Below are 19,699 nucleotides of genomic sequence, written 5' to 3' on the forward strand. Positions count from 1 at the left end.
TACACCTAGTTAAGATAGAGTTATTAAAGTATCCCTCTCCATGGATGGGGTTGGACTTGTTAAGTACTTTTATACTCACCCTTGTTTTGTTGCTTTAGAGGAAGACCTGGACTTCGTTGCCGAGGATATTGAGTAGGTGGTCGCTTCTGCACCCAATGTTGCCTGTGGCATTGGCCCTTTACAGGATGCTTCCGCTGGCGCATAGTCTCGAGTGCTATCTAGGGTTCATCTGGACAGTAGCTTGGATCGTTACCGTTGTTGTTTTACTTATCGTCTCGGCGTGGCTTTCACGCCCACTCTCTTGGGAGTTGTACGGTTTTTGAACCATCTATTGAATAAATGTGTTATCAGCCTCCTGGGGCTGATATTTGTATCACATTTAGTCTCTGCTTATGTGGGGACGCTTCAGTCGAGCCACGCCTTTGACCATGGAAGCGAAGAGCCCTGCATCAGGTTGCTTTTCCAGCCAGATTCGTCTGCTGCTTGCCCTTAACCTCTCGCACACCCGGAGTTGTCCTCCTCTCACCCTCACTCTGCTCTGCTACACCAAACCTCCACCGCCCTGCCGATGTCCAGTCGGAGCTGAAGAGAAAGACATGTTCGTCGGTTGTTGCAACTTGCCTAGTCGTTTCTTGCACACGTGAATTTCTTTGTTAGCGTTCTTGGGTTAAAATTGATACATTGTGCTCCCCAATCTTCAAATTGATACGGTCCACACCTCAACTACCTCCCAAGCTCCGTCCTCAGCCACCCTCGTGCCACCGCCATCGAATCCTCCAGCGGGTATTTTGGTTTTCTTGGCTGCCAGTGCTCCTAAGCCGCCGCTAGCCACCTCGATGTCGATAGCTATCCCCGAGCTTCCTCCACCCGAACCTAGCACGCAAGTGGGTTCTTCGTGACCCATTAGCGCTCCATCTCTACCCAACTACGTGACTTCGTCACCACCGGTAAAGGCCGGCCACGGAGTGGACCCCTGTAGAGGGAGGGTGAGGAGAAAGTGACTTGGCATGTAGGGCCACTGCCACATGTCGCCTGACATGTGAGTCGCATGCCAAATCATGCAGAACCGCCAGTAAAACTAGCAAGGGACATTATTTGCACAGTATTGCATAGTCGGGTTTGGGACACCGGTTTTGCACACGAGGACGAAGGAGGTGTTTGTTTCTTAAGTTGCTCCTAAGATTCCTGTCACATCGAATATTTAGATACTAATTAGGAGTATTAAATATAGACTAATTATAAAACCAATTATATAGATGGAGACTAATTCGTGAGATGAATCTATTAAGCCTAATTAGTCCATGATTTGACAATGTGATGCTACAATAAATATTTGCTAATGATGGATTAATTAGGTTTAATAGATTCGTCTCGTGAATTAGCCTTCAATGTAATTAGTTTTATAATTAGCTCATATTTAATCCTTCTAATTAGCCTCCAAATATTTGATGTGACATAAATGTTAGTCCTGAAGATCCAAAATACCCTCAAAGATTACGACAACGTACGAGGGATATGGATAGGACTTTTTCCAAATAAAATTGTTCCCTGCCCAGGCCTCTAGCCCATTTTTGCGTCTGTACTGAGGCCCAAACTCCCGTCCAACCTACCAAATACGGGGAGTTGCAGCCCACGGACTCCAGCCTACCAAAACGCCCCCAAGGCCCCAAGACGACTCCGTTTTCCCAGCGCCGTCTCCGACGCCCTCCGCATCCACAGCCACCGTGAGCTTCTCCGTCCGAGCTCCTCCGATTCGTGCTCGTCCAGCTCTGGTGTGTAGTGGTAGGCGGCCGGCGACGAGGTGGGTCCTCCTCGTCCCCCTCCCTCTCACGGATTGAGGCATGGTGGTGGCTGGGTTAGGGTTTCGGGTTTGGGGTTCTCGGGGTAGGGCTCCATGGCCGGCGGGCTTAGTGGAGCATCTGGCGCCGGCGGTAGGCACGGCGGCGGCGGTGGATCGAGGCTGGCGAGGCGAGGCGGCGTGGGCTCCGTCGGCCCGGCGGCGGACGACAACCGGCGGCAAGGGCCGACGGTGGGAGCGAACGGCTTCCTCAGTTGGCGAATGGCGTGGTGGAGGGCGGCTTGTGGATGGCGCGGCCGCCAGTGGAGGGCGGCGGTGGCAGGGGCAGTCCGGGTTTATTGAACCTAGATTGTGCATACCGTCTCCCAAAATCTTGCATGTGCAGGCGTGAGTAAAATCCTATTTTCTTTTCCCCAGAAATTTCGCGGACTGAGGAACCCCCATGCCGGACGTGAAGCCCGCCGCTGCCGCTACCACCGGCGCCAAGGCGGTGGCTGGTGACTCAGCTTCCCCTGCGGCTGCTCCTGCTCAGACTCCTGCGGCCGCTCCTGCTCCGACTCCTGCAGCCACGAACGGCAATGGGACACCACAGAAGCTGCCTCCTGTCCCTGCCGCGGCCTTCGACATGCCCAAGCCCAACCTCCGGGGTCTCAACAAGCCCAAGTGCATTCAGTGCGGCAACGTCGCTCGCTCCCGGTAAGAAGGTGTAATCTATAGATCTTCCTTATTAGGCAGAATTTTTTTTGATAAAGTATTAGGCAGAATTGTTTCCTCCTACCAGATGTATGGTGTGTCCTCGCAGTTAGAGGCAACTGAACAGCCTTTACCTGCATTTATGTGATAGACCGCGGTGTCTATTGTGAATTATATGCGCGTGCTTTGCTTGGCCTTTCAGGTGCCCGTTCCAGTGCTGCAAGGCCTGCTGCTACAAAGCCCAGAACCCTTGCCACATTCATGGTATGTGTGACGATGCTCCTTTACCGTTATCTGTACCTGTAGTTACTGACCCGCAGGCAGTTTGGTGATTTTCTATCTAAATATCTGCATGATTACGTATCTGGTCAACCCACAAGCAGTTTAGTGATACAGTATCTCAATGTCTGCACGATTACGTTTCTGGTTGACCTGTTTTCGGCATCAGTTTCCTTTTCCCCTTGCATTTTTGTCTAGGCAAAATTGCCTCAATATAACTCTCCATGAATCATTTAGCTAACATACCACTCCCAATGTAACTCCCAATCCTCCATCTTTCTTCCGCGTTATCTCCTTCCTCTGCCTTTATCCTCCATCTTCCTTTCATGTTATCTCCTTCCTCTGCATCTACCCTCCATCTTCCTCCCCTCCAGCCACCGCGGACCTCGCGTAAGTGCGGGGCACTCCGCACACCCTGGTGGTGGCCATGGTGCTCAACATCTATGAGCACTGCACTTGACCAACAGACAAACCACGAACCCCTTGCTGCGCACAGCCACCGTGCAGAGAGAGACAAGGAGGAAGGAGACGAGATGGAGAGGGAGCTCGGCCATGGAGACAAAGAAGGAAACGAGGGGCTGAAGATAACAGGTTGACGAACGAGTGCTAAAATAGAAAACTGAGTTCGGGAGTGGTATGTTAGCAAAACAGTTCGTGGAGAGTGCTACTGAGGCAAATTTACCTTTTGTTGAGCCTCATTTATCATTCAGCAGTTGTTCGAGATTCTTTTTTTTTTATGTTAGGATTTAGTGGTGCATTTGATTTCATAGCCGAGGTGAGCTAAGCTTAGAGATACAAATTAGGAAATTTAGCGAATCGATCCTAACACTGGCTCACTGTTTGTTTGTTTCTATTTTTTTAATGGAAATTTAATTGATTATTATTTTCAGATATTACCATCCAGAATTAATGTCTGAACCATCTTTCAAATAAATCTTTACAAAGCGCCACTCATTCAGCAGAAATCAAAATGTGAAAAACTAAACAAGCAATGGAAGGTCATAGGGTATTTTTTTAATGGTGAATACTTGCATACTATGTGAGGATGTAGTGGTCCTGTCTTGCTTCTTGGAACATTTTAAATATGTGAGGAGGGAAGTGTGAGATGGGTTATTGATTGAACCTTGCATAAACCGTCTCGATTCATGAAGAAATGGGGGAAGAGGCTACTGTAGAAAAAAAGTTCTTGGAGGTTTTTGTAGTTCCAAACATCAAGTCCAGCCAAGCAGCACTATAAATTCTGTTGCCTATGGTTCAAACATTCCCTTATACATTGCAGGGTTAGTGGTTAGAACAATTCCTTATGAGCATTGATGTTTTATTTAGGATGTTGCTATCTCAATCTGCTTGTCCATTCCATTTTTCTTATCAACTTTCCTTACATGATTTAGTATCGGGTCTGCTGCTATGTGCTATGTCATAGTGTTGTTTATTTTGAACTCTCCTCTCAACACCACTAATGTTATCTTGCTTCACTGATCATGACAGTTCTGAAGCAGACCAACACATTGCCAGATAAGCCATCACCTACTACTGCTCCTGTGACAGAACAGGCATCTACCAATTTACCTGCAACCGGGTAAAATTCATAAAACATAAGTTGATAATTTATCTCCTGCAAAGAATTGCATTTGTTCTAATGCTTTGCATTCCATTTGTCACAGTTCATCATCAAGGCTAGCTTGCTTGCAGAAGCTTCCCCACCATTTTCTGAATTCTCTCCGAACAAAAAAGTCGCTTGGTAAAAAGGTATTGGTTGTTTCACCCACTCTCTTCTGTTTCGAACCATTTTTAGTATCTATCATGACTCCTGTGTTTTTGCTCTAGGATGTTGCAAGCATAAACAAGTGGATGTTTATGAAGTTAAAGGAACATATGCAAGGAGATGTTGATGCTGAAAATGAAGCATATGAGAGGTATACACAGAATGTTGGACTACTGGAGGAAACATTCTGTCCCATGGAAGATGCTGCTGCTGAACCTGAACCTGAAGCAACTTCTTCAGAAGAAGAAAGGATGGACTTGTTGGTTTCGGAGGCAAAGGTGAGGCTGAAGTCAGATAACGAAAATGCAGATAGCTTCAAGGAGAGGATTGCCACTATCTTGGCCCAGAAGCTGAAGAAACTGCATGAGAGTCAAAGCACCTATGAGGATGACAAGCCAGCTGATCAAAGCCAGGATGATCATACAACCCCAGTGAAGCTTAGCACAAAGCAGAAGATGGAGAAAGCTGCAAAGTTTAATGAACTGCTTGGTAAGATGATGAGAGCACGGAGCGAGGACGATTTAAAGCCTTGCCGTGATCTTATCGAACAGCTGTTTGGAAAGGAGGATGGTTCGTCCATGGACAAGTCAAACAGAATGGAAACGGAGCCGAGCAACCAAGAGTCAGCTGCAGCAACAGCACAGCCATATTCTTTCCCAAAGCTGTGCACTAGGATAGAAGTTGATGAGGATTTCGCCGCCAAGGTCGATGCTGAATTCTCTTCTCTGAGTGAGGTCGTGCAGCTATGAACCTGAAACCTGGGCCTGATCCCTGTGTCACTGTTCAGTAGGTGTTAATGTGTTATCACAGACACACAACTTCTTTGGTGCGTACTAACTTGATAGTATAATGCGTCTGTGTAGTGACCTGTCATTTAGTGTAGCTGTTTGCAGTGAAGCCAAATCGGCGTGGCAGTTAGAGTGATGCTGCGTTTCTTATACCCTGTTTCTTGAGCTGTGTAACTGTGTTTGTTCTGATAACATGAAGCATGAATAGAATGGTTGTCTCAGTTAAAAATAGCAACTGTTGGGCTGCTCTCTTTAGTTGTGTTATGGCCAAATATGAATCTTGTTCACTGCGCATTCACCAAGCACCCAACGCACCACGACGCAGGCCTGCAGCACGCGGACATCGACGGTCGCCGCGCTTGAACGCCGCGTGTAGCGCCTTGTGCAGCCCGGCGCGCCCGCCCTTGAGCGCGCCTCCAACTCCAGTGCCCCCGCCACCGGAGCCGCGGCCCCCGCAGACGGCCTCCACCATGTCCCTCCTCCTGCACGACGCCCACGCCGCGCACTCCACCGCCACGACCGGTGCCTCCGCCTTCCGCTGGCTCTGTGATATTTTACGTGGTTGAGATCTTGATGGTATTTTTCGGAAGTCGTGATCTTTTAGTGCTAAGAACCAATTTCCCTCGAAACAAAAGCAAAAGGTAAAAGATTACACGAGTACAGAGTTCATATACGTCGTGAAGTTTCCAATCTACACATTACATATTGAGAGAAGTGGAAATACAATCGACAATCCCCATTGATCGGTGTTGCAGGAGTTTTATACACGAGCTGAGCACCTGGCGATTAGCCTAGCGTGCAAAGCGATGCAGTTAGTTACAAGCGGACAGCAATTAGCGGAGAAGACTGAATCTACATGCACTACCCTGAAGAACCGGACGCCAATCTAACTGTCAGAGCTTACACATATACAGGCGGCAAGCGGCGTTTGATGATTTTACGACTCCGACGCTGGAGAGATCGCTGCTAATAATTTGCTCGATCGATCAAACCACCGCTTCCAGCCGAACGCGCCGCCGGGGGAAGGGCAAGACCCATCACGCATCGCCGGCTCGCCGCGGCTGCGCGCGCACGTGCGGCGTGCCCATGGGCACGAGACACGGACAACCCGGCGTCGTCGCCGTGGTCGTCGAGCCTTCCATCTAAGGTAGCGGCCGCGGTCCTCCGCCGCCTTCCGTCCCACGTCGACCGCGTCCGCTTCGCCGCCGTCTGCCGGCCGTGGCGCGCCGCTACGGGGCACCATGCCCGGCCGATGCTGCCGTGGCTCGCGCTCCCGGACGGCACGTTCTTCGGCTTCCCGGGATCCGCGGCGCTCCGCTTCCCTGACGCCGCAGGGTACCACGGCTCCTGCGACGACTGGCTGATCTTCAACGGCGATGGCGACGGCCACGGCGGCGATGGGTACCTGCTCGCGAACCCGTTCTCCGGGGACACCGTCCGGCTCCCGGGCCTGTCCTGCGTCCGCTTCGTTGTCACGAAGAACGGCGAGCGCTCGCGTGGCGCCGCGTCACGGACGACCGGAGATCCCCCCGCGGGACGACGACCGTGCGCAAGATGATCATGTGCCCGGGCCAGGTCGTGGCCGCCATCGTCGGCGACGGGCGGCTCGGCAAGATCGCGATGTGCCGCCCCGACGCGGATTCCTGGGTGATCAGCGGCCACGACGCGTGGAGGGGGTTCACGGACATCGCGTTCTACGACGGCAAGGTGTACGCGGTCGAGGACACCGGAGACCTCTTCGCCATGCCCGCCGGAGGCTGTCCTCGCCGGCGAGCCATGGGTGGCCTGGGCTAGGTGCGTCATCAAGGCCCCTCACGCGGTGCCGGCGAGACGGCGCCAGCAGGCACCGCCAGCAATGCGGTACCTGTGCGTGTCCGGCGGCAGGCTGCTGATGGTCCACAGAGTGCTCATCATGGGCGACGCCACGGCCAAGTTCACCGTGTTCAAGGCCGACCTCGTCTCGTCGCGGTGGTTGGAGCTGAGGAGCGTCGGCGACGACATTGCACTCTTTGTTGGCTGGTGGTGCACTCTTGCCCGGCGCGTGTCCCAGTACGAGCTGCCGCGGAACCGGATCCACTTCTTGGACGACGATGCATTCCCCCGCGGTTGCCCTGACCGCTTCGGCTCCTATGACATGAGGGACGATGGCTGTGCGGAAGCTGGTCGTGTGCCCCGACGGCTTCATCGCGGCCATCTTCGGCCGCGAGCACTTCGCCAAGGTCGCCCTCTGCTCGCTGGAGACCTTCTCGTGGTCGCACAGCGCGCACGACCGGTGGCGGTGGTACGACGACCTGGCGTTCTGCGGCAGCAGGCTCTACGCCATCACCGCCGACGAGGACCTCCTCGCCTTGGACGTCGGCGTCGACGGCGACACCGGCGAGCCGTTCGTCTCCCGCGTCGAGCGCGTCATCGAAGGGCACTGCCCGCGCACCATCGCCGTGGTCCATTACCTCGTCCCGTCCGCGCCCGGCGGCGGCGCGCTGCTCATGGTACGGCGGCGGTTCCCGCACGACGAGGACGGCCGGTCGCGGTTCACGGTGTTCCGCGCGGACCTCGCGTCGTCCCGGTGGGAGGTGATGAGCAGCCTGGGCCTCGGCGAGGAGCTGTTCGTCGGGCGGCTGTGCTCGCGGGCCGTGCGGGGGCGCCACCTGCTCGGCGACCAGCGGGCATGTGCGAGACGACTGCGCGGGCATGTGGTTCTTGGAGCCGCGCAGGAGGGCGGACCACCATGCCGCCGTGTACGACATGTTCGACGGGACGGTCAGCGACATCCTGCCACGCCAGACACAGGATGATGGGCCAGCACTGGCAACGTGGCTCTTTCCCGACCGCGGTTATGGCAATCTGCCATGCCAGATCACCTGAAGCGAATCTTTAGTCGAATTGTTTAGTGCATGCAGCTCAATAATCAATATTAGTAAGGACAGAGTTTCGAGTTTGAATACTGGCGTACAAAATTATAAGCATAAAAATAAGGTTTGTCTTCAAATGAACATAACATTCGCTACAGTAATTTAGTTTCTTTATTATGAACAAATCACAGAACAGGCGGAAGCAAGATAATTTTTGGGATTGTTTAGTAGACATAGCTCCGGACATTTATCCAGACACACATGCTGCACGACCACGTTTATGTGTAGAGATAAGCGCAAAAGCGTGCGTGCAGAGACAAGACAATTGCAAGATGTTGTACTAACCATAAAAGGTAAAAATATCTAGAACCATATTGCATGTGGATACAATGAAATAGTGTCACTTGAGAGTTGAGACTAGCTACTAGCCAGTTGCTACCATTGTCAAATGGAGCCTCTAGGGTTTTTTGGTACTGCTTGTCCCTGAATTAACATATATAGTCTTCTCACCCTTGGGAGATGAGCAACAATGTCACCTATCATAAATTACTGGAATACACCTGTGTATGTTCAACTCTGTGTGTCAAAATTACTCTGGCTTATTTCAACCCAAAAATGAAAACAACAACAGCCTCAAGCGGCGAAGAAAGAAAGCCTCCTAATGCAAAATCTGACCTTTGGAACCATATCTGGTGCACATATGCCCACGATTCACCTGTGTTTCCTTTTGCCCCTGGATTTCACTTTCTTTTCAAGATTTTTGACCTTATATCCAAGAGCAGCAGCATCAGGCTGTTCCAGAGGAGATCGCTGGGCTCCTGCTATTGCTACTGGTGACTCTGCTGCACGTGATCCGCCGAAAAAATTGAAGGTTGGCATTTGTGTTGCTGGCGAGGGCTGCGCTGGCAAATCAGGAAGATTGAACAACTTCTTCACAGCTGGCCGTCGGATAACTGAAGAAAAGAAGATAAGGGACACAAATTATGAATTATTAGAGTGTGAAACAGAACACAAGTTAGATCAATTGGGTCTCAAAGCATGGGATCATACTCACCAACACCGTATGCAAGGGAGAATATGTTTGATGTGATCCAGTAACAGAAAATTCCCTGGAAGAAACAAAAACTATGAGGACAAAGTTGGGAGTACTGAGGAAATGGATGCACCGTGTATCTAACTCATAGGATGTTGGCGTGTGCAAGTTCAGTCAGTTCAGGGACAGCTAGTGTTATTGGTTAGTTAGTTAGTTAGTTAGTTAGTTAGTTAGTTAGTTAGTTAGTTAGGAGTCAGTCAGGTCAGTCATTGAGCTATTCTTCAGGTTTCAGTCAAAGTAGTTAGTAGTGCACGCATCCAGTGGATCAAGCCTGAGTTTTAGGAGCCACTAGTGCCATGTTCACCTGGTAATTCAGGCTGCAGCTTCATCACAGCATAAAAGTCCAGTGTGTTTTACTTGTTCTTGCGTATGTTTAGTAGGTGCCCAAGTCGATCCGGTCATGGATCGTCTGGCATAGGAGGAACGATTGGTACCCATGCTACAGTGCACAGAACCCAGCCAAGCCCTAAGAAAATGAAATACTCTAATTGGTAGGAGCTTATGAGTTGTGACTAGCAAATTTTTTGGTGCTACAGCCTAAACATGACCCTTCCTACAATTTTCTTAGCACCTCTGAGCTACAATGAAGGTATCTTCTAACACAACTAAACACCAACAAAAGCAACAACCACTGGAGTGCCCTCTGTACCGGAAACAGGGACTAGACATTACCAATATGACATAGCGGTCCATAATAGGGTTTTAGAGTATAGCAATGGCAACTAGAGGTATCACGGTGGTAGCAGCCAGCCAGCCACTATAACGGTGGTACTGGCAGCTATTTGCAGTTATAGTGGTGGCCGATATAGTGGTGGTACTGAGATAGTAGCATCACGGGATGTCTTCACAAATACTGTGCAATAAAGACATCAAGCTACAATATTTTTTGATTGATGAATTACGAACAATATTAATTCCATGCAAGTTTTTCCATAAGAAATACTTCCACATACATGCACAAAACTCAAATTGTCAGTATTTTTGTATTATGTCATGGGAATACGGAGTCCCCCTACCCAGTAACCGTTTTATACTTACATGTCCACTATCCACTTCCAGTGTTTATTATCTTGCATGAGACAACTTGCCTTATATAGTCATTGACATTATCGACACATTTTCTTCAGCCATTGTAAATGTAGTAAACTTGTTAACATTCACACAATTTAAACCTATGAAACGATATGCCTGCCAAACTTTGCAGAAGATCTTGCTACAAAAAAAATGCCTACCCAAGTGTCTGTCACTTGGGATTTGAAGAAGCAACGACATACTTCAGTATTCCAGATCTTGGTAGTTAACACAGTTGTGGTAAAGTGATTCACTGATTCATCTCAAGTAAGATATGATCTATGTACAATAGCTAAGAAACTATCAGCATATAGCAATATTTTCATACCTTGGCAAAATTCATTGTAAATGGGACTGCCATAAAAGCCATTCCTCTAGCAACGTTCTTCATTTTACCGGTCATAGGACTTCCCTCCATTCCTTGTTGCAAGTTAAACTTCAATAGCATAATTTTTTGTTAGGTTTAACTGAAGAGTTGGTAAACAAAATAGAAAACAGTAGATGCTTTAGGTTGAAAAATAAGTGATCTGAAAGCAAGAAGAAAAGTTGCCCAAAAGCAGAATAGTTTAAGGATGCATGGCCGAACAGAGTGTAGTTGCAAGGGGGAGTTCAAATGATTAATAAACAAACGCATAAATGCTTATGGGGACCAGATGGTAGTAAATTCAGGTCCAGGTCGAAAAACATATATGACATGAATATATAACCACAACTGCTTGTGGAGGCTTCCATTTTTATAGGTAGAGGTAATTTTCTTTTTCCCAATAGAGAAACAAGTATTCAAGAATGCAATAGAGGTGCACCAAATAAATTCACAATGGCAAAAGGACAGTCATAAAACTGAATCGAAATAGACAAAGTGCACACCTCCACTGTAGCCAATGCGGTCAGTCCCGTTAGCACAGGAAGGAGGTAAAGAGAATCTGGCGTCGTCAGATCAGTAAACCACAATGTTCCACCTCCTTTCAATGAAGGGACCTTCTCAACCATGTTTGATATCTGAAATTGGAAGTGAATAAAAATACTATTAAATAAAATAAGGTTTAAGAAAGAATTGGAGTGGTAAGAAGATGTATGCGTAACTCACAGCGAAGAAAAAACTCATGAATATTGGCCCTTGGATCAGAAGTCCTTTCATTGGAGCAAATGGACTAACACCATGCCTAAAGTGCAAGCAAAAAAGGTCAAAGAATGCTTTCAAAAAAAAAAGGTCAAAGAAGCTGATGAAAATGGAGCAAATGCATGACACACAACAACGGGGAAAAAGGAGATTCATTTCGAGATTCAGTTTTTCAGTTGTTTCCTCATGCACTCAATCATAAATCAATAGGAATGAATGCGACACAGAATGCATTAGCAAGCAAAAGTTATTGAGCAGATATTGAGTCTGCAAACATATCAGCTAGGAAATAAAAGCTCAGTTTTACATCATCATTAAAGTCCAAATAACTAATAGTCTACTCGCGATTACATACTTCTTGAATAGTGCCTGCATTTTAGCTTTTCCCTCCTCTGCTGATTTTAGATCCATGGTCTACATGTTACAAACTTCAAAGGTTAAATCATGGCCACAAGATGCACTTGACTAACAATACAGTAAATAGTATACTTTAGAATAGCATAGACCAAGATCTCACATCCGTCTGATCTTTAATGGCTTCCATCTCTGGCTTTATTGCCTGAAAAATTTCAAGTTTGAAAGAAGCGTGAAAGTGTGAAGCTCGGATGACACAACAGTAGGAAAGTAAGGAGCCAAATACAGTGATCAATGTAAATTATTACAAATCCCTTCTGAAATACCATCTAGAAAACACTAAGTCTTATTTTCAAAATCAATGTATTGAATTTGACTTGACCACTTAAAGGCGCTAAATCACAAATGGGACAACTTAACCCTTATTTAAATAGAGTTCCAACAAAATCAATGTTGTTTCTCATCAAGAACCAAATGGCACGTATGATTTGTCCAACATTTATTAATGTGACCTTATATTTTCGTATAGGTAGCCAAATATACTTACTCCCTCTAATTCCAAATGTAAGCCATTTAGGAAATCAACACGTTCTCTAATATGACAATTTCACTTACAGTTTTTAAAGGTATATACGGAAATATTTTTCCATTATGAATTTAGTTGTATCAACCATGTGAAGTATATCTATGTAACCTACTATCATATATTGATGGACCAAGTTAAAGAAGTTTGATCAACTAGAATCCTAAATGGCCTATATTTGGAATCGGAGGGCCTAAAAACATATAAGTGGTCAAAATTAGTATTTTTTACTGGCGGTAAATGCAGGAAGCAAATATTTGTACCGGAGGGTGTACTATATGACATCATCTAATGATTAAGTGAGGGAAATAATGTCTTAAGCATTGACAGAGATGATGGAGGTACTGTGGTAACACCAATGGATCACATGAATGAGAACCAAGATATATACACAGCTGTAACTAGTAAGTACACTTTTTTTGGAGGCAACAATAAGTTATATCAACTAACACAACTCAAACATCTAAGAACCCATGCGCAATCCAACAGACCACATTCTGCATAGCGAGGTTTTGTTATCTGATGTAAGCATTGGCAAACTTTAGTGTCCGGCATTTTGAGGACAGGTATTATAACGCTATACTTAACTCTTTTTTTTATAGTAACTGAAGTACATAAAAGATGTCATATGACAAGGTGGGCCAACAGCTTGCACACTGAAAATCCATTGTTCAAAACTTGATGAGGGGTAATACTACCTGTTTGCATAGTGCAAGAAAACAAGATTGTGCCAATGACTACTTGCGAAACATTTTGCGTATGAAAATAACAAACTATTTCTAACATTCCCACCATCCACCAAAATGGCTTCACAGGAAGATTTTGATCCAAACATACACAAACCAAGAAACAGGCCACAACGAGTTTAGCTAAATCCATTAGGGGAACCTTACATTTAACTTCGTCATGGCCTTCAATTGGCTCACAAGCATCGGGACTGTCGCGGTCCGGATAATCAAAGTTGTCAACACAATGCACGCCCACCTAAACACACAGCAGCAGAGGAGAACAGGTAGCAAATCAAGCAGGCGATCCAAGTGAGATCCCGAACCTTTACAGCCAAATCGCAAAGCTCACCAGTTCAGCCCGGTAAAGGTATGGATGGCGTCAATGAAGTGCTGAAGTGCGGCGACGGGGAGGAACGAGTCGGCAGCCGCGGCAGCCACCTCCCCCGGGAACGGCGCCGGCACCGACGCCGCCGCCTCCGCTGCATCTGCAAGGACGCCGGCGGCATCGACCTCGGCGGCTGGGGCGGTCTCGATGTCGGGGGCGGGGGCGGGGGCTGAGGAGGAGAAGCTGCGGCGGGTCGGCCCCGCGAGGTAGAGCGAGAAAGGGAGGAAGCCTACGGTTTGGGCCGCTCCAGAACGGTGCTGGAGCGGGGTGTGGAGCGGTGGAAGCGGGATCGGGAGCGGCTTCGACGAGCTCGCCTGCTCGTCGGAGGAGTGGGAGGTGAGGGCGTGGGGGACGCAGGGATGGACGCGGCGGGTGAGGTGGTGGGAGAGTCGGGTGGCGATGTTCCTCCGCGCGGCGAACGCCATGGCTGGGCTGGGGCGTGGCGAGGCGGCGGCGCGCAGTGGGAGGCGAGCCCGGGGCTTAGCTGTGGCGACGGCGGCGCGGGAGCGTGAAGGCCCGAAGTGTCGCCAGTCCAAGCAAGGGCTCTGAGATGGGCCGTCAACATTTGGGCTTTCCCAGGTTTGGTTGGGCCGGCCTTTTGTCACTACAAATGGGCTTGCATGGCCCATTCCGACTCGGCTCCGGCTTTGGAGCCTTGGAGATCGGGGCGGAGTTGGACGGCGCGTCGTGACGGATTCAGATGAAAGCGAGATTTGACTGGACGCGGCGGGCCGCCGCGCACGAATCCCATGATCCCATCAATGCCAGCGCTCCTTCTTCAATCCCACAACTTGAGTGAGAAAAGCTATTATAATCGGACCCTATCTCCTCGGCCCGTGGGATCCCCCTCCTCCGCCGCCCTCGGATCAGCGCCACCGCGCCGGAAGACCGGGATCGTGACGGGCACATGGTGGCGGCGGCCGCGTTGCCATGGGTGAGTCCCCATGCCTTATCTCGTCTCCTATTAACCCCCTCCCCCCTCTGCTTCACTCTCTCGCGCTTCAGATACATAGCTTCTGATCAGTCCGTCCGTCCGTCCGTCCATGGAGGTTCTTGGGTTCGCGGCAATGGTCCTTTGCTTTCTTTTGTTACTTTTCTTTACTCCCAATCTGGGCAAGCTAGTGGGGATGTTTGTTTGTCTGTTCGTGTTGGGCTAATGGGGAGATGGTGCTTGGTTGTTCAGGGAGGCGGCTCGCCGGCGTGGATCGACGTGCCGGAGCGGAGCAAGAGTGCGTTCATGGAGCTGAAGCGGAGGAAGGTGCACCGGTACGTGATCTTCAAGATCGACGACAGGAGGGAGGAGATCGTCGTCGAGAAGACAGGCTCGCCGGGGGAGAGCTACGACGACTTCACGGCATCGCTCCCGGCGGACGACTGCCGCTACGCCGTCTACGACCTGGATTTCGTCAGCGACGACAACTGCAGGAAGAGCAAGATTTTCTTCATCTCCTGGTCAGTGATTCCCTCTCCCCACCTCTGCTTTTTCTCGTCTCTTACCGTCTTACGCTTCAATGCCATGCGATGCGTTGACGGAGCAATGTTCAGAATCGGTATGTCCAAAGCCATATGCTCTGCTCGTACAGCAGTAGTGCTTCTACGGCTTCGGTTGAGACTAGAGAAGGATGTCTCCATTTTGATTCAATGTGGTGAGACATATAAGAACACAGGATTATTGCAGCTGGACTGCTGACCCAGGCTGACAGCTGTTGTGACAAAATTTTAGTTTCAGGCCCTGCTTGATACCTGTGCTAAAGTTTAGCATAGTGCTAAATTTTAACACCCTCAAATAGAGGTTAAAGTTTAGCTTATTAGGATGTTTGGATGATGTGCTAAATTTTAGCATCTTTGATGGCAAATGATTCCCTCCTTCCCTCCTGGCGCACTGCCTTTTCCCTGCGCTAGTTTTTTTTCGCCAAGTCTGCTGCGCTACTGTCTCACCGTTCTTCCCACCGATGGTTGTGGAGATGATGTGGCCCTGCATCTTGTCTCCCCCTTCGCCTTCCTTCTTCTGCATCACCAGAACCAAAAAAAACAGAGAGAGCAAGCACCATTAGCCAAACCGCCCACAAAGCCAGCAGATCGAGCAGCACCCAGCCCCGAGCCCCCGACCCCCATCGCAGATCCGACCCCAGCCCCAGATCTGGGCCACCCGCTTACATTCTCATCGTCAGCAGGGGCAACCGCCGCCGCGGCCGTCGTGGCGTCACCGGCGGCAAGGGGCGCGTCCAGCACCATGGGCCATGACGAAGCGGAGGGCGCGCAGGGTCGAGGCCTCCGGCGGCGTCGAGGGCGGTGCGAGGAACGCCACGACGCCCAGACGCGGCGGGTGAGGGTCTCGGTGGGAGAGGCGTGCTCCAGGAGGCCGCGAAGCCGAGGCAGGTCGCAAGGGCGCGGCTGGCGGCCCAGGCGGCGAGGAAGAGCAACCCCGCGAGCACGCTGACGCGGCGGTCGACGGCGAGGTAGGTGGCGGCGGAGGCGAGGGCGAGTGCAGCGGAGGTGAGGGTGAGGTAGGCGGCGCCGGTCGACCGGAAGAGCGGCGGGGGTGCGGTAGGGAGGAGAGAGAGGGAGGAGGGGAGGGTAATGGGAAAAAATGGAGAGGGGATCACTTTTAGCACTATTAGCACCATTTAGCACCCGTTGAGTGTGCTAAAGAAAATGGGGGTGCTAAAGTTTAGCACAGTACTTTTAGCACACATGTTTGGATGCTCAAGTACTAAAAGTATGCAAAAAGTGCAGTGCTAAACTTTAACATTGTGTATCCAAACGGGATCTCAGTTATTTGAATATGTGAATTCGTGACATCATGATCCACAAAGAGGTTAAGAGGTTAGAATGTAGATAGGGCAGCCTCAATGGGAGTGTCATGGGATTTTATGGGCATTAAATTTCATGCCACATCAGAAAAACTGCTGACTTGGCAGACTAATTACAAAGAGCGAGAAGAAGAGAGTTTCATCACTATGAAACCCAACTGGCACAGTTATCAAGTCCCATGAAACCTAATGAAACTTGCACTGAGCATGTTATGGTTTCATGGCATGACACATTCCATCATAATACAATGTAAGAATTAATTGATGCTAGCTATCTATGAGTGCAATGAAACTATGCACTGAGAGTGACAATTTTATTCTATTGAAAACTTGATATAGCACTCTTGGTAATAGTGCTATAAAATCATGCACTGAGACTGACCTTGTAGTACGGAGTATGGCTTTGCCAGCATCAGTGCCAGTCCCCCATAAACTTCGAGTGTGTTTAGGAGACAGGGCTAAACTTCAGTTCCTGTCACATCGGATGTTTGACACTAATTAGTAGTATTAAATATAGGTTAATTACAAAACTAATTGCACAACCCCTAGGCTAAATCGCGAGACGAATCTATTAAGCCTAATTAGTCCATGATTTGACAATGTGGTGCTACAGTAACCATTTGCTAATGATGGATTAATTAGGCTTAATAGATTCGTCTCGTGATTTAACCTAGAGGTTCTGCTATTAGTTTTGTAATTAGCTCATGTTTAATCTTCCTAATTAGCATCCGAACGTGACAGGACTAAAGTTTAGTCTCTTGTATCCAAACGCCACATTCGAAAGTTTTGTAGGCTATAACCGTCAACACAAGCTCAGTTGTTAGTACTGAAATCAGACTAGTTACAGTACATTCGAAAGTTTTGTAGGCTATAACCGTCAACACAAGCTCAGTTGTTAGTACTGACATCAGACTAGTTACAGTACAGTGCTGACAGTAGTCAGTACTTATTGAATTTGTGAAGCGCCAAGGGGAGATTATTTGTGTGAGTGGCTACTGATTTCTCATGTTACTGCAAAAACCTGAAGTTTCGTTTCGATGCACCCGGATACTAAGTGAGGGAGTTTTGTAGGCCTCATAAACTTTGAAAGTTTTGTAGGCCTACTCAGATGTTAGCACTAACAGTAGACTGGGTTACAAAACAGTACTGACGGTAGAATAAGTACAGGTTGGGAAAAGGCACTTCCAGCTTGACAGACAGCAGTTATGCTCTGCTTTCAGCAAGTATCGTAAGATTTTGGCCCTTTGTTTCAGCATTTCTGAGCAGTGATTCTTTGAAAATCTAGCTACCCTGAAAAGCAGTGTCCACAAAATCTGTTGGCAAGAGAAGCAGAGTGTTTAGCAACCTGATTCTCTGTTAGAAGATTATCTGTGCTTTTAATGGTTTTTTTTTGCCGAATAAGTGCATAACTCACTATTTTCGCTAATTTTTGCATTCTGGTGTTAATTTTTTTATGATAGATCACTTTTTACAATATTAATAAAATGATTCGTTACAGAATGGCATCAAATCTACTTGAACAGGCACTAAGTGACTCATTTGGATCCACCATTCAAAAATTAAACCATTCACAGTTGAACAAAACGATCATCCAATCACAAAACGATGAGGAAAATCGCATCAAGCAAAAATGAATCGCTTGGTTTCTTCAAGCCGGTGGATCTGCAGAAGCGTCATCTTCCTGGAGGTGAATTTGCACCTCTGGGCTGCTCTCTGCCTACCGAGGGGAGCCAGCGTCGTGCGGCCGACCACCAGTTGAAGGCAGCTGCGGCTGTGGTGATGGTCAGCCGTGGTCACTGCACCACCCACAGGAACTTCGTCCACCCTGCCGCCGCCTCCGAGCTCCTCAGCGGGTGGCCATGGCTGGCGGCGGAGGCGGAGGCCGCGCTGACCAAGCGCTGACCACGGACCCACGCGGCGTCAAGAGGCCGAGGCCGCGCCGGCCACGGGCCCAGGCAACGCGGCGAGGAGCGGGTGCAAGGAGGGACGGCGACGGGCGACCCTCGGGGGCGGCGGAATGGATGGAAGTGCGGCGGACAGGAGGAGATGCTCGTCCCACCCCTCAGAATCGGTGGGATTTTCCCCCAGCGACTGGGTGGACGATTCTACGCGGCCATTGTATCGCTCGATGGTGAGAATCGATTCCCATAGAAGCGAACAAGAATCAGACCGTTTGGGTGGTTCGCTGAATTAAAATGACTAGAATCGCTCTAGAATCCTATCCAAACACACCCTTTAATTTGTGAAGCGCCAAGGGGAGATTATTCGCGTTAGAGTGGCCAATCATGTTACTGTAAAACCTGAACTTTCATTCCACAATGTAACAGGGTACTGAGTGAGGGAGTTTTCATTTCACAACTCAACTCTTACAGCATAATCATGGTACCAGTGTCTTCTTTCCGTGCAGGTCTCCTACAGATTCTCGCATCCGTGCAAAGACCATATACGCGGTGTCAAGGAACCAATTCCGCCATGAGCTCGATGGGGTGCACTTCGAGATTCAAGCAACTGACCCTGACGACATGGACCTGGAAGTTCTCAGGGGCCGTGCTAACAGGACCTGATTGACCTCAACTTCTCTAGCCTGCTGCCTGGTAGCTTAGAAATGCTTACCGGGCTACCGAGATGCAGCTCGGGTGCACTGATGTGAGGCATGATGTAGTAGAATAGTAGACCGCTGATCACACCCGAGCATGCAATGTTTCTCTTTTTTTCTTTCTTCTTTCTTCTTTGAGGTAGCACCTTCTGTCACTCTGTTATGTTTGTCTAACTAGATAAGTTCCCTCTAATATGATGTGGAACCTTACATCTAATTATATATGTAGTATCTTTCTGCTGCTGCGCCAGTTGTGTTTCAGGCTTTTCAGCGAGTTTGAACTTCCTGTGGTTTCAGTAGTTTCTTGCACTGGATTCTGATTCATGAGAATCAGGAGTGTTACTTCCTGCCTGCTTTCATCCAATGGTTCATAGGCTATCAATGAGCCGCCTTCCGAGTTGCTGGTGCGAACGAATGATACAAACGCTGGCACTTGGCAACTAGCTGATGTGAGATTGCAATCAGCAACAATCATGCAAGGCGGCGTTCTTTTACGGAGCGAAGCGATAGTGGAGCTTTCACTGTCAATCGTTTTAAGGACAGGACAATAGTTTGTCCTTGTGGATATGGTGTACAGGTCCGCATCACGATCGATTGTTACTGCGACAGCCACTACCATTTGAATTGACCTGCATAGCAAGTTAACAACTACCCCTGTCCTGTTTCAGCTTTTCTAAATATATATATAGACGTATGGTATATCTAAAGGGTATTTGGATACCCATGCTAAAGTTTAGCACATGTCACATCGGATATTTGGATGCTAATTAGGAGTATTAAA

General features: G+C 48.8%; 3 protein-coding genes and 1 long non-coding RNA gene across 5 annotated transcripts; 2 read left to right on the top strand and 2 right to left on the bottom strand.

Moving 5' to 3' along the window:
* The first annotated feature begins 1,640 nt into the window (after window positions 1–1,640).
* On the top strand, window positions 1,641–5,558 carry LOC117840407 (uncharacterized). Its single transcript, XM_034720910.2, has 6 exons — window positions 1,641–1,801; window positions 2,216–2,494; window positions 2,694–2,755; window positions 4,259–4,349; window positions 4,435–4,519; window positions 4,598–5,558. The coding sequence occupies exons 2-6, from the start codon at window positions 2,241–2,243 to the stop codon at window positions 5,282–5,284; spliced, it is 1,179 nt and encodes a 392-aa protein (XP_034576801.1). The 5' UTR covers window positions 1,641–1,801; window positions 2,216–2,240; the 3' UTR covers window positions 5,285–5,558.
* Window positions 5,559–8,508: 2,950 nt separating this feature from the next.
* Window positions 8,509–14,153, bottom strand: LOC117839244 (mitochondrial inner membrane protein OXA1-like). Its single transcript, XM_034719535.2, has 9 exons — window positions 13,474–14,153; window positions 13,290–13,380; window positions 11,977–12,018; window positions 11,815–11,873; window positions 11,427–11,502; window positions 11,207–11,338; window positions 10,668–10,775; window positions 9,230–9,284; window positions 8,509–9,128 (listed from the first exon to the last, which is right to left on the bottom strand). The coding sequence occupies exons 1-9, from the start codon at window positions 14,136–14,138 to the stop codon at window positions 8,887–8,889; spliced, it is 1,470 nt and encodes a 489-aa protein (XP_034575426.2). The 5' UTR covers window positions 14,139–14,153; the 3' UTR covers window positions 8,509–8,886.
* Window positions 14,154–14,242: 89 nt separating this feature from the next.
* LOC117836238 (actin-depolymerizing factor 10) lies at window positions 14,243–19,161 on the top strand. 2 transcript variants are annotated; one of them, XM_034715625.2, is made up of 3 exons: window positions 14,243–14,443; window positions 14,693–14,961; window positions 18,730–19,161. In XM_034715625.2, exons 1-3 carry the CDS (start codon window positions 14,417–14,419, stop codon window positions 18,884–18,886), a joined length of 453 nt encoding a protein of 150 aa, XP_034571516.1. In that variant the 5' UTR covers window positions 14,243–14,416; the 3' UTR covers window positions 18,887–19,161. The 2 variants fall into 2 exon arrangements, with proteins under 2 accessions (XP_034571516.1, XP_034571517.1); XM_034715626.2 differs by lacking the exon at window positions 14,243–14,443 and adding an exon at window positions 14,484–14,579.
* On the bottom strand, window positions 15,120–16,085 carry LOC140221302 (uncharacterized). The gene is made up of 2 exons (XR_011897053.1): window positions 15,667–16,085; window positions 15,120–15,517 (listed from the first exon to the last, which is right to left on the bottom strand). It is a non-coding gene; the product is annotated as an uncharacterized lncRNA (long non-coding RNA).
* Window positions 19,162–19,699: the final 538 nt, after the last annotated feature.

The sequence above is a fragment of the Setaria viridis genome, chromosome 9, assembly GCF_005286985.2.
Source record: "Setaria viridis chromosome 9, Setaria_viridis_v4.0, whole genome shotgun sequence".
Lineage (NCBI taxonomy): Eukaryota > Viridiplantae > Streptophyta > Magnoliopsida > Poales > Poaceae > Setaria > Setaria viridis.

Coding starts and splice junctions, on each gene's coding strand:
- LOC117840407 (XM_034720910.2), top strand. CDS start 2,241: ATGCCGGACGTGAAGCCCGCCGCTGCCGCTACCACCGGCGCCAAGGCG. Junction 2,495..2,693: donor GGCAACGTCGCTCGCTCCCG/GTAAGAAGGTGT, acceptor TTGGCCTTTCAG/GTGCCCGTTCCAGTGCTGCA. Junction 2,756..4,258: donor GAACCCTTGCCACATTCATG/GTATGTGTGACG, acceptor TGATCATGACAG/TTCTGAAGCAGACCAACACA.
- LOC117839244 (XM_034719535.2), bottom strand. CDS start 14,138: ATGGGCCATGCAAGCCCATTTGTAGTGACAAAAGGCCGGCCCAACCAA. Junction 12,019..13,289: donor AGGCCATGACGAAGTTAAAT/GTAAGGTTCCCC, acceptor GAAATTTTTCAG/GCAATAAAGCCAGAGATGGA. Junction 11,874..11,976: donor CCATTAAAGATCAGACGGAT/GTGAGATCTTGG, acceptor TGTAACATGTAG/ACCATGGATCTAAAATCAGC.
- LOC117836238 (XM_034715625.2), top strand. CDS start 14,417: ATGGTGGCGGCGGCCGCGTTGCCATGG. Junction 14,444..14,692: donor CGGCGGCCGCGTTGCCATGG/GTGAGTCCCCAT, acceptor TTGGTTGTTCAG/GGAGGCGGCTCGCCGGCGTG. Junction 14,962..18,729: donor AAGATTTTCTTCATCTCCTG/GTCAGTGATTCC, acceptor CTTTCCGTGCAG/GTCTCCTACAGATTCTCGCA.